Consider the following 13,419-nt stretch of genomic DNA (forward strand, 5'->3'; position numbering starts at 1 on the left):
TTAAAAATAGCTTGAGACAAATTTAGCACTCAAGCAACACTTTTATCTTCTACAATTTCCGTGAAGAAACGTGTTCGAGGTCTAACCGGACCGCTCCTGGGTGGCTTAGAAATAAAAAAACAAAGAAGAAACGTATGAGAGAAAGTGTATACCAAACAATGAAAAGTCCTTTATTGCCATCAGAACATGAGTGAGAAAACCAGAGAAAAAATCTGACAGAGTGAGGAGTCGACTGTACAACCAGCATACACACACTCACACACACTCACACACACACACACACACACAGGGCAGCCAGCAGGACGTGAGGGGAGGGGGGAGGGGGTTACAGATACATCAGGGGGTACAGTACTCACACAATGAGGTATCAAGGTGGACAGACCGGGTCGGGCTGCGTCCTGCAACTCGCACACATGCAACTGAACCGACTGTACAAACACTGGAGCGCCCGGCAAACGTGAACGCACGTCCTCTACAAACAAGGCGACACACTGGGTGAGCAGAAATGTGGAGAAGAACAGCAGCAGCAGCATCTTGGGGGGTGGGGGGGTGGGGGGGGTCATCTGGGGGTCAACCCACACCGGCTCTCTAAACCTTTGGTCAATGTGGACAACGCTCGCCTCTCATGCACCGAGTCGCCCTCCCTCCGCCCCCGTTTTCACTTATTTAATACTCTGTGAGACTCTGAAACTCGTTAAGTTAAACATTTAAATAAAAGAAAGAAAAAGTCGGGGTGGGGTGGGGTGAAGATGCTGTTCCAGTCACAAAGTTCCTCTCTTCGGGAGTTTCTACGTTAGTTGGACATTCAGTGTGTACATTAGCAGCAGTTCTGGTGAATGAAACAATGGCTTGGTAAGTCAGATTAATTGAAACACCCTAATGCTGTTCCTCATGCACGGGGCGGGCGCCACCTCCACCTCCACCACCTCCTCCTCCTCCTCCGCCAGCTCGCCCCACCACTCCGGAAAACTAAATGCCATGCAGGTTAGAAAAATAGACGGCCGCCGCCCACCACTCCACTCACAAGACAAGAGAAATCAAGGTTCGTCTCCACAGAAGAGGTTGATTTCACTTCAGTTTTTTATTTCAGATTTTTTCTAAAGATGTGGAAATAGCAACCAAAAAAAAAAAAAAAAAAAAAAAGAAGAAGAAGAAGTTGAGAGCGGTTTAGCCAAGACAACAGTAACAACATGAGCGGAGAGCTACTGAGGTTCGCTTTCCTTCCACACCTCGCTTGGGTTTTGCCACTTTTCTTTTTTTTTTTCTTTCTTTTTTTTTTAAACTCTCCTCGTCCTGCAGTTTTCTCGCGCCATTCCAGCGGAGGGCGGCCGTGGCGGCGCCATCCCTCTTCCCTCCACCCCTCCCCGAGCTCCGGCCCGTCGCAGTGGTTCGTCAAGACACTAAAGTGTGGCTGGAAGCTGGCCCCGCCCCCCTCCGCCCTAGCCCCGCCCCCTCCTCCTCCTCCTCCTCCTCCTCCTCCCAGGCACGGGCGACCGTCGCAGACGCACGTTAACCGACTCCTCGGACGCCGTCCGTGTGGGGGGACGGGCGCCGCGGACGCCGCCGTTTGGCACCAGGCTCCTCCCCTCCTCCTCCCATTGGCCGGCCGCTCCCCGTTTCCTCGCCGCTTCCAAACCCCCCGAAAAAAACAAACAACCGGGAAAGAATACCGCCGTCGCCGACTCCCCCCCCCCCCCCGTTTTTCCTTCTTCCTCTCAGGAAACAAGAACAAACTGAACGGGAAAAAAAAAAAGTTATTTTTTTCAGCATTTTTTTTGTATTTTTTTTTTTTTTTTTTAAATTCAAGGCACAATGTCTCAGTATTCCAATCCGCCGGTCTGTGGTCGCTCGGCGCGGCGCGGCGTCACGCGGGCTCGAGCGCCGCTCCCTACGGCCTTCCACACCTCGCCCCGTCCTCAACTTCCTAACACTGTTTAAGAGACGCGTCTGTTTTGGTTGAGAGAGCGACCGCCGAGTCCGAACCAGTGATAAACAATGAACGAAATAAAACTTTTAACAAAACAAAACAAAACAAAACAAAAAAAAAAAATAGACACAAATAAAGACAATTGTTTCCAAAAACAACAAAAAGAGTCTCGTCCTGTTTCTCGTGTTTCAGTATTCTTAGAAATCAAGTCATATCCACCAGCTCTTTTTTGGCAAGCTAGTCGTGTGGTTTCTTTTTTTTTTTTTCTTCTTTTTTTTTTTTTAAATAAGCACTAAGTACTGATAGATAGGATAGCATACACCGTTAACGTGTGTTTTTAAGTAGATGCGTTTGTCGTTTTTTTGTACTTTTTCACTCTCGTAGTATGAATTCAGGTATTTTGTCAGGTACTTTTTCACTCATCGGTTTTAAGGTTTTAAGTTAATGCAAGCAGGGACAGAGTTTGCCATGGAGTCTTGCTCTAGACGTGGGTTTGGTTGGGGCTGTGGGGGGGCCGGCCGCTCTACGACACCCCGTTGACCAGGGTCAGGCTCTCGCCGGCCGAGGCCACGCCGTTGCTGGGGGAACGCTTGGAGGGCGTCCGCTCGTCCTTTTTAGCACTGGTGCCGTTTTCCTGACGGTGGAGAGAGGTCACAGAGGTCACCAGGCTGGGGTCGGAGGCTGTGTGTGTGTGTGTGTGTGTGTGTGTGTGTGTACCTTGGGCTCGGGGCCGGTGTGGTTCTCCTTCTGGGGCAGGTTCTGTCTGCTCTGGGACTCGGCTCGGGATATGTAGTCGGCGACGGTCACTGGAAGGAAACAGGAAGTGAGCCGAGGCGCCTCTGGACTCTGGGAGTTCCGACCCGGCGGAGGTCGACTCACCGCTCTCGGTCGGCTGCCGGTCGCGGCTGGCTGAGCCTCCCTCTGGGCGGCTGCCGCGGTTGCGGCGGCGGCGGCTTCTGTTGCGGCGCTGAGGTCGCGCCTCCTCGTCTGGGGGGGGGGGACAAAAAAATCACACCGTAGGTTAGCGTCGGTGACGGCGCGGCGCCCCGGTTCCCGGCTCTCACCCAGTCCGTTCTCGCTGGGGCCCGCCTGGCCGTCCGACTCGGTGGCGGCGTCCATCAGGCTGGGCTCCTGGTCGTTGCGGCGGCGTCTGGACCGCCGGCGGCGGTCTCCTCCCGTGCCGTCGCTGATGTCGGCGTCCGCCAGCTCTCCCTCGCCCTCCAGCAGCGAGTAGGGGTTACTGTCGGGGTCCCGCAGCACTGGACACGTCAGAGGACATCTCGCCGTTACTCTCTCATTCACACGCCGCCGCCTTTTTCCTATATTCATTTCTTTTTCACATTTTTCTGTCCGTCTATGACTGATGGATATTTTCCTTTCACGCCACAGGGCGTTCAAACATTACAGAGAAGCCAAACGGTGGTGGACACACCTCCTCTCACTGTCCCGTGATTTTCTTCTGCAAGTGCAAATCTAATTTTGGCGACCTCAGAGCGGACCAGGTCCGCCGCCGCCGCACGCAAAGCTTCAGCTATAAATCTAACGCCATGGAGGACGAGTTCATTCGAGCGGCGCTACGTTTGTCGGGGTCTCTTCGGAAACTGGAGGATCTGTGACGCAGTGAAGCGAGCGGCCTCCTGCTGGGTGGAGCTGCGGTTCTACCTGAGCTGATGGAGTTGGAGGGCTTGGCCGCGGGCCCTCCCCGCCCCCGTCCTGAGTTGGCGCCCCGGCCGCGGCCCCCCCGTCGGGAGCCCCTCTCGTCGTTGCCGACGCCGCGGGGCCGCTGGTCTCGGTCGTTGACGTCCTCCGACTCGGAGGCGTTGGACAGTTCGGAGTTTGTGCCTGCAGTGACGGACACGAGCGTTAGCCGAGCGGACGCCGGACGGCGGGCGGACCGCCGCCTCCCTCCTCGCTCACCGTATCCGGAGTACTGGCTGTTGGAGGCGCGGCGGCCTCGGCCGCGGCCGCCGTAGCTGCGCGGCGCGTGCAGCGAGTTGCTGCTCTCGTCGGTCAGGTAGCCCTTCTCGCGCTCGTTGCCGGGGCCGCCGGTCCTGCTGGGGGGGTTCCGGTAGCCGACGCCGATCTGACGGAGCTGCTCGTCGATCTGGAGGCGCTCCAGGCGCAGCTGCTCCACCTCCTGCGGGACCGGGACACGGCTTTACTTCACAGTCCATCCTTTCACGCCACCGCCTGGTTCTGACGGTGCGGGGACAGCTGAGAGACCGTTCACTGTCCCAGATTCCAACACGGTTCGGACAGCATCTCCATTTGACCATCGTCATCCTCACATGAGACAAAACGCCATCTTTTCTCACATGAGCCATCCTCACACACCAGGAGATTGAGCAACAGCGGCTTATGCACTGCCAGCACTTTCTGAGCTGGGGGGGGGGGGGGGGGGGTCTGGCTTGACGGTGTGGCAGCTGTCTCCACCAATGACAGCTGATCCTCGGTGTGAAGGAAGTGAGGCGGGGCGGGGGCGGGGGTCTGGGGTTATTTTTGAAGGCTGAGGGGTCCAGATAGTTGGTAATCTACACTCCGGCATACCCTTCACCCCCGTCCCTGGGAGAGGGGCTATTAATAAAAGCACATGAGGTAAGGGCAAAATGAGGCGCTCTCAGCAGCTTCCTCGTGTGGCCGGCACCAAACGGGCCTGGACTCGCACCAAACACACTCACTGGAACTACGGAAAAACACTCTTTATGCCGTCAAAGCTCTCGCTGAGTGACGCCGACAGACAGTGCAGGCCGGTGCTGCCACCTAGAGGCGAGGGCGGGAGCGACTGACCTGGAGGTAGGACACGTGGTACTCCAGCAGAGCCTGAGCGTTGCTGATGTTCTCTTTAGTTCCCACAAAGACGAAGGGAACCATGCCCTGACGAAGCATCAAACAAACAGAACCGGTTATTCAACAGCTGAAGACCTTTTTTTTTTTTTAATTTCAGGAGGAAAAACAGGCAGTAACAGTGAACTGGGTGGAAAAGGAGATATCAAAACTTGGGAAGAGACATTTTGGAGTAGGGAGATACGACTAGAGGAGTGACTGGAAGCTCAGGAATTACATAAAGCGCACTGGACAGAGACATACCGACCCATCAGAGACGGCTACAGCGCCCACACACGCAGTATAACTGACATATGCTGAGCAGTGGGCCGAGCGTTCTGAAAGCAACGAGCACTGAAGCACTAGCGACAGGGAGGAGGAGGAGGAGGAGGAAGAGGAGGAGGAGGAGGAAGAGGAGGAAGAGGAGGAGGAGGAAGAGGAGGAGGAGGAGGAGGAGGAAGAGGAGGAGGAGGAGGAGGATGGAGCGCAGTCAAAGCAGACGGCACACGGGACGGTCACACTCTGCCGCGGTTAGGAAGCTGGGCTTGCTTTGGGGGTGGGGGGGGGGGACGGGGTGGAGGGGGTTAGGGCAGTTATCGGCGACGGGGGGAGACCAGCGGTGCGGTCCATTCACCTCTTTGCTGCCGGCAGTGTCGTCCCTGCCAGCCCCCTGCCTGCCTACCTCCTCCCGGGGAAGCTTTTTGTCGTTGTCCCCCTCGATCCTGACGCGCACCACGCCCGACTTGTCCACGATCTCCTGGATGACTTTGCCGTTCTTGCCGATGACTTTGCCTGGACAGAGGGGGGGAGGGGGGGGCAGAGGGGGGGGGACGAGCGTCACGATCGAGGCGTTGGGAGGGTAACGGCGAGGAGTGTGCTGCGGTGATGGAGTGAGCCGCGGTGGCCGACGGAATGAGCTCTCAGCAACGCCGGCGTCGTTCACTCACCTACGAGGTTCCTGGGTACCTGAAAGTAGTCCTCTTTGAATTCCAGATACTCTCGGGCCTGCTTGACAGCCTCTGGGGTCTGAAACACAACGCAGACAGCAGAGTGAGTCTCCACGCACAATGAGGACAAACACACACACACACACACACACACACCGCGTACCTCTCCGTAGATCCTGAAGGTGCAGCTTTCCTCCTCCAGCTCGATGGCGGTGATGCCGGGCACCTTCCTGGCCTGCTGGATGTTGGCGCCGTGCGAGCCGATGGCGAGGCCCATCAGGTCCTCCCTGACCCGCACCTCCTCCTGGTACGCTGACGCCAGCTGCTTACTCGTCTGGGGAGGGGGGGGAGAGAGAAGGCGGCGTGACGGGGGGAGGAGAGCCGGGGTGGAGAGAGACGGTCGGGCGAGGCTCACCTCCAGGTGTTTGGTGGCCTCTTCGTTACGGGACATTAGCATGAGCTTGGTGCGGATGCTGCGGAAGTGCATGTCGCTCAGGAGAGTGGCACGCTTTACTGTGGTGTCGTTCGTAGACTGGGAACACAAGGTCGACGGGAAAACTCCAATCAGTGCCCAAATAAACATGGCCGTGATCTAACGGCTTCACTTCCTGTGCGCTATCCCTCCCATCGGCGGCTGTGTATTCAGAGAGACTCACCAGGACAATGAGTTCGTGTGTCTGGGCGCTGTAGAAGATGCAGTTGGCTCCGATAGCTTTCCTGAAGTCTTTGTGAATGCTGTCATTTGCACAGCTGTCGATAAGAAAACAATCCACAGGAGAGTCAGCGTGGGACCCGGCAGCGGCGGATCGTTATGACGACGGCCGCGCTCGGCGAGGCGGACCGGCGCGGACCGGCGCGGTTCTTAGACTCACATGTCCCGCAGGTCTTCTGGGACTGGGATGGGGACCTTGTGGAAGGAGTTTCGAGAGGAGGGGCTGTTGGGGTTTAGAGGCCTGATGCGCTCCGCTGTGACGATCTCGTTGTACGTGGCGTCGCACGCCGCGTATTCGATCACGTAGAACTGAGGAGAGCATGGAGGTACAGGTTCAAACACACACACACTGGAATCAGCAGGCTACTGAGGCTTCCTGATTTAATTCTCATAGTGGGTAAAAAAAAATCTTCACAATGAAGATTAAGATTTTCTGCTGTCTGCTATTTCAGAGGAATCTGCGATGGAATCAAAGGACAACAGCAACAGAAAGACAACCGAGACAAAGAGGAAGGGCCGCGAGAGAGAGCGGCAGGCAGACGAACGCCGCACGCAGCATGCTTTCAGGCCTGAATTAAAGCCATCAGTCAACGCGAGACATTCCTGCGGGCTCTTATCAGACCGCTCCAAATAACAGCGCTACGCCAGCAGCCAGTCCCTCGGCACGGCGCCGCCGCCCTCCCCGCCATATCCCACTGACCCACTATTCAACCTGCAGCCGCGCCGGTGGCAGGAAGGATCGCAAGACATCAAGATAGAGAAAGAAAAAAAAAAAAAAAACAACAACCCACAAACGGTGCCCGATTGACCGGATCTGCTATAAATCAATTATGACACAGCAGGTCAGCGTGGAGAAGCAGCACAGGGGGATTATGGGAAACGTAATTTGAAGGTACAACGTCAGAGCCAATCAGGGCATCGAGGGTCTGAACTCATCTTACTATACGCCCGTCTTCACCACTCACACACACGCACGCACGCAGAGCTCAGGAGGCAGCGACAAGCAACACAGCGAAGCCAGAGATGATTGATAAGCCCGATATTACTGCTTAATAAACACAGAGGAAGACGACTGGGCTGGGTCTTATCGCCCACCTGAGGCGTGTCTTTCTCTCGTCTCCACTCAGCAACAAAATCACCTGAATTTTGTTAGTTTCCTTTAATCATCTGTGGAAATTTTTGATTACTTTTGAAATGACCTGATTCGAAAAGCAGTTTTCTTCAGATTTTTTGTTCTTTGTAGTTTCCTGCTGTAAGATGGAGGCATTTCAAAGAGACAGACGGGTTTTAAGAAGATCTCCATCAGCCATGCGCCCTCACCGACCAAGAGGAAAGCCGTTTTGGCGGCGTTTCTGCTCCGTTCACGGCCGCCACTCACCTCGCCCTTCATCATCCTGACCCGCGCCAGCCACCAGCCACACGGCTCCTGCTCGTTGGCCCTGGAGTAGACCTGGAGGGAGACACGGCGGCACGTTAACACCGATACCCAGACCTGATCTGTGTGGAAGCAACGACTCCTCGACGTGTCAAACACACAGAGGTGTAGAGATCCAAACAGTCGGGCCTCACCTCCACCTCCTCTCCTTCACCGATGTCCTTGTGGTAATCGGTCGGCGGGGGCAACCGCACATCGCTGAAGGGCAACTGTCTTTCTGGCTGCCAGCTGTGGGCGAGGCGGGACGGAGAAAATCACACACTTGTCAGCTTATCAACAGGCACAGGTTCGCCAAATTACACACGGTCTAGGAGCTGCTTATCGGCCGCCGCGGCGGGGCCGTCGGAAAACCACTCCATGTTAGAGGCAAAAAGGCTCAGCGATGAAGAAATGTTCACCGCCTGATGTGCTTTAACGTGGAAACAAACTTCTCATATATTCACTTCTAGCTGGGGATTCAAATAAAGCTCCACCATACGAGTGTGATTCATTCACTTTCCTCTCCCACCACGTGCTCGGAGAAAGTAAGAGGAGAAGGAAGGAGAAGGAGCCATCCCAAAATGACACAGGGCCGCTGTTGCCCCCCCCGCACCTCCTGCCCCGCATACCTCGGGTCCCTATTTTTAGGTGGACCCTGATCTACACTGTGAGCCAAGCAGATAAAGAGGGACCCGGGGGATGGCTGGGTGGAGGGAGGGTGGAGGGGGGGGCAGAAGGTGTGGCCGGAGTGTAGGAAAGCATGGGAGACGTGCGTGGACAGCTGCGTGTCGGGCACAGGTGCTGAAGGGGACAGTTTTAAAAGCAGTTACTCCAGTTCAAGCTTCACTCCCCCCCCCAATGTAAGGAGAGCGGGGCTCCGACTTACTTGTTTTCAAATACAATTGTGAGCGAGTCTTCATGGACGTCTTTGATGTAACCCTGAAAACAAAGAGGGAGGAGTGTGATTCGGCATGTAAACAACACAGATAAACCCAAAACGGAATTATTTTGGGAGCCGAGACATCACGTAGCTGACACAGTTCTCTGGCTGTGAATGCTGTGCTGGACGGAGTGACGAGGACTCCTCCTGACAGCACACACACAGTCTGGAAACCTCGCCGGCGAGCCCCGGCTGTGGGTGGGAGACGATAGTGCTGGCAGGAGGAAGGCCGGCGAGGCGGGGAGGACGCCCGGCCTGTATGGAAAGCTGTGTGATGGAGACCGCTCCAACACGCTACTCGTCCATCACGGCCCTCCACAAACCTGTCACCGCACGCCATAAACTTTAACCCACACTCATGGCGCCGAGCGAAGAGGAGACACGAGGGACCGGGTGGGCGTGGCCTGTCCCGCGCTGTGACACGACCATAAATGGGACAGTCGTATCTTCAGCTACCGGCAGGTTAAGAAGTGGCCGCGGATTCGCCTGCTTAGGTTGTAAAAAGATTACTATTTTGCACAATCTCTAAAAATTTGAGCGACTGGTTTTCGATTTTCCATCGGAAGACATTGACTGTAAATGAGCAGTTATTGGTGGTAGCATGTAGCATCGCATTAGCATTCGGTCCGAGTTACAGTGGGATCCTTCCTTGAAGGGTTTCAAAAGAAACACTAATCTTCTTCATTCAGCCCGAGTCAGCCGTTAAATATTGATGATAAAATGAGGAATCATTAAAAAGATAAACTGCTGAGAAGCCACGGGGAGCACTGGGACTTTTCCCCCGTGGCTCGACTGTCAAGCCAGTCTGTCATGAACTTTTAATTTCATCTGGGAAACAGTTGTACCCGTGATGGAAAGGCGTAATAAGACATCAGGAGTGATTCCTTACTGACGGCGGGACTGAAAGAGGCCGTCAGAGGCTTTTAAACCTCTGGTCCCTCTAACTGGCCAGGATTTTGTCATGAAACAAAGAAGGGTTCACAAATGTGCACCCCTCAACCGATCCTGTCTAAATCCACCTTTGAACAGGAGCAGCAGCAACAGGAGAAGAAAAGTCAGCAATGAGCACCGTTTTGAGTCATACTCCAATTTCCAAAGGTTGCATCGGGAGACAGCTGCATGTTCAAGTCCTGCCAGCATAAGTATGGCTTCCTCTGAGGCGCTACCAGGTCAAAGGGCAGGCAAACCCCCGACTGGTGGAAAGACAGAAGCAAGAGAGGGGCCGCAGCATCCTCGCCTCAGATTCACGTGGTTATCAACGATATCCAGGCAAAAAGAATGGTCCCGATGCCAGAGGCTCGCTCATAAAGTAGAAGATGACGTTCAGAATGTCAGTAACACACTCATGACTCTGTCATCTGCAGCGAGAGGCGAGAGATAACAGCGCTTTGGTGGAAAGTGTTCATTCACACCGCGGCAAACTGTCACCCTCTAAAACAGAACAACAGGTGAAGCGGCATGAGGAGAGTAAATATAGGGTCTTCACTGTCCTGCCATGTGCTCGTCTGACCAGATCAGAGGCTCCAGCAGACCAGATTCATCCAGTCACAGGAGGAAAATACAAATCAGAAACATTCCAGATCAAAATCACTGCAAACAACAACACAGTTTTCATTTCTTCAGAAACATCTTAAGACTGTATCGTGTGACCTTTCTATATTTGCAGGTCTGTGTGATTGCCGTCTAAAAACAGTGACACAGCAGCAGAAAACACTCCCAGTCATGTGTTTGGACACTTTTCCCCTGAGAAATCACACAGACATGAAAGGAAACCACCCCTGCCGGACCTTCTCTGCTCCAACCACACAACCACAGGTCCGGCGCTGCAGCTAAAACGCGGAGTGGACCGCAAAACAATAATCAAGTGTGTGAGCTTTGAAGTAGCATCACATCATAGGAAGCTACATGCAAAGACAGATGCATGATTAGCAGCTGTGCTCGGCTTCAAAAACGCTTCTTTCCCGACACTGCAAGGCAAAGCCGCGGGTTCAGAGGAGTGTGGTGGGAAACTGGTGAACCGTGGGAGTCTGTTTGCAGCGCCGAGGCGTGTAAATAAGGTGACATTTGGTAAAAACCTAACAACACAGGCCATACATGGTGATGACAAGTGCACCTAGCAGAGGAGCTAGCTGCAGCTAGCTGCCCACCCCACAATGGACAGCCTGAAGTTAGCTTCCGACTCACTCCATAAGGGGAAACTTAAGGGACACTTCAATCAAAAGTGCTTTGTTTTAATTTTTATATTTTTACTTCTACTAACATGTATAGGAGGAATTTACTCTAACACCAACTGTCAGATTCATGCCAGCCTGAATGGGTTAATAACTCAGAGAAATTAGCTATATTTAGATTTAAGTGTAATAATATGAGGCAAACCAGTGTAGGAGCATGTCTATTTTAGTTACAGACTCCAGCTTTTACACGTGGTCGCACAGATAATGAATAGGACCCCGATAAAATAACGATTTCAACCCTTTCTGTAACAGCATGGTGCAGATTTCACAGATTTAGGATATTATCTTTATCCAATGAGGTCGATCGTTTGGACACAGTTAAAACGGTACTTCGAGTAAGTTAATGTCAGTTTGGTATAAGAACTAAATGATGTGTTAAATTTTATAAAGAAGAGTGAAGATAATCAGATTGAATGTGTGTTTTTTTTCTCTTCACTGCCCAGTCGATAGCACCCAATACGAGACTAACTTCGGTTCATTTCGTCAGGAGCGGACCCAAGCTAGCATTAGCCGGGAACTGGTTAGCCGGGCTGGGCTCCCGAGAAGCGAAACCTAGCGGCTGAACTAGAAACTTAACTTTAACCACGACCACAACAAACTGCGTCCCTGACCAGGTTACCTTGTAGAAGGCCCCGTTCGAGCCGCGAACTTCCACGGCTAGCCCGTCCATACTTGTCGGTAGATCCCCACGGCTGAGCTTGTCTGTAGCCGGGATGACTCCCTGCGAGTCCGGTAGCGTTACCACCCCCAGCTTCGCCGGCCCTTCGCCGCTCTCCGGCCGCTTGTGGATTTCCAGTGTTTCGGGTGGAGGATAGAGGGGCGGAGGTGAAGGGGTTGGGGAGATGGGTGTGATGGTGTCAACTATTGCAACGCAGACGTTGTCTCCAGCAGCAGCAGCCGGTCCGCCGTTGGTCTCCGTTTTTGTCTGGATGCGGGATTCGGAGCTCACGACTCCGACAGGCACCACCACCACCGTCGGCGAGGTCTCGACGTGCGCGGAGAGGAGAGGCGAGCTAATGATGCTACGACGGGAGGATGCTAGCTGATGGGTAATTAGCTGGGAGGCTAGCAGGCTACCAACACCTTGATCCCGTCAGTTTTCGGGGATGCTAACACGCTAGCATCGGATACCACTGAATGCGTGTGGCGCAGTCGCCGCGTTGAATAATTTTCACAGAAGTCGTCACCGGGTGGGAGGGGGGTCGTTTCTTCGAGGCTGCGGCGCAGATTTCCGCGGCGTTTCTTTTCCTCGAAAGGCGTTGGTGATGCGCTACCGCCCGGCGACTCGTTACTCCTACAACCCGTCCCCTCCAACACACGCCGATAGAGTGAATCGGAGAGAGACTGAATGACCTCGAACACCCCACCCCTCTTCGCTTAGCCCCGCCCACCGCGCCATACGCTGCTGTGATTGGCTCAGGACCCCAGCAATCAACTGTTGCTGACGCTGATTGGTTCAGCAAATAAGGGCCGGTCCGCACGAGCATCCAATCAAATGAAGAGAGCCGCATCCCGACACACTCCATTGGCGGGCTTCCTCGTCAATTAGGTTTCTGCTCAAATCGACTGGCTCACACATCTAATTTTGCCCACTCATTGATGAGTGAGGACCACCGTCCATTGTGTAAACAGCACTACCGTGAAGTTACTACACGGAATATGTCCCGAGCTGAAGTTACATCACATGGCAAAAACATTCACGTTGAGACTGGGGAGGATATAAATACATTTATTGAGGCCATTTCTTGTTCTCCCTCCACCTTATGCAGAACTACATATAAAAAAAGTTGTTGGATTACTATATCACTAACAAGGGGTGTGAGCCTGGTTCGGTATGAATATAACTGGAAATAGGGAGAATATTTAAATGAAACGAACAGCTGTGGGAGGCGGATATGAGAGAGCTGAGGTCATGGGGGAAAGCCACACAGAACAAGAATACCAACTACTGTGGGACCCTCTATATGAGAGGGCGAAGGTCATGGCAGGTCAGCTAATCACCACATATAAGTCCTTTGATTATAAGTACGCATATGTGATCAATTAGAATGCTTATATTTACTTCTGAGAAGAATTTTCACAATCCTGAATTGGGCAGTGTTGAAGATGGATAGATGGATAAATAACGTTACTCAGGTGGATAGGTTTGATTATTTCATTCCTCACTGCACTCATCGTCACCGATCCACGCGCAAAGATCAAGTCAAGTTGTTGTTTGCAGTCCTAAATTAGCTCAATTCTTCTGAAAGTGCAATCTGTATCCCCCGAAGTGACAATATTATCAGCAGGTGATAAGAGGTAGTGGGTGACAATCAGGCGGGGGAAGGGTGAAGTGGCGAGAGAGTCCTCTTAACTCAATCCAGTGTCAGAGAGGGGTGTATAAAGCTACACTTCTCAGTCAATACAAAAGGTACACATTGTT

General features: G+C 53.4%; 1 protein-coding gene across 2 annotated transcripts; it reads right to left on the reverse strand.

Annotated features, from left to right (window-relative positions):
- Positions 1-1,780: 1,780 nt before the first annotated feature.
- fxr2 (FMR1 autosomal homolog 2) lies at positions 1,781-12,330 on the reverse strand. 2 transcript variants are annotated; one of them, XM_030086485.1, is made up of 17 exons: positions 11,617-12,330; positions 8,710-8,762; positions 7,979-8,072; positions 7,788-7,859; positions 6,570-6,718; positions 6,354-6,447; positions 6,113-6,229; positions 5,861-6,031; positions 5,698-5,776; positions 5,433-5,542; positions 4,715-4,801; positions 3,845-4,064; positions 3,590-3,769; positions 2,992-3,186; positions 2,807-2,914; positions 2,645-2,733; positions 1,781-2,561 (listed from the first exon to the last, which is right to left on the reverse strand). In XM_030086485.1, the coding sequence occupies exons 1-17, from the start codon at positions 11,665-11,667 to the stop codon at positions 2,451-2,453; spliced, it is 1,980 nt and encodes a 659-aa protein (XP_029942345.1). In that variant the 5' UTR covers positions 11,668-12,330; the 3' UTR covers positions 1,781-2,450. The 2 variants fall into 2 exon arrangements, with proteins under 2 accessions (XP_029942345.1, XP_029942336.1); XM_030086476.1 differs by having other exon boundaries at positions 5,385-5,542.
- Between the last annotated feature and the right edge of the window lie 1,089 nt (positions 12,331-13,419).

The sequence above is a fragment of the Salarias fasciatus genome, chromosome 3 (genome assembly GCF_902148845.1).
Source record: "Salarias fasciatus chromosome 3, fSalaFa1.1, whole genome shotgun sequence".
Taxonomy (NCBI): Eukaryota; Metazoa; Chordata; class Actinopteri; order Blenniiformes; family Blenniidae; genus Salarias; species Salarias fasciatus.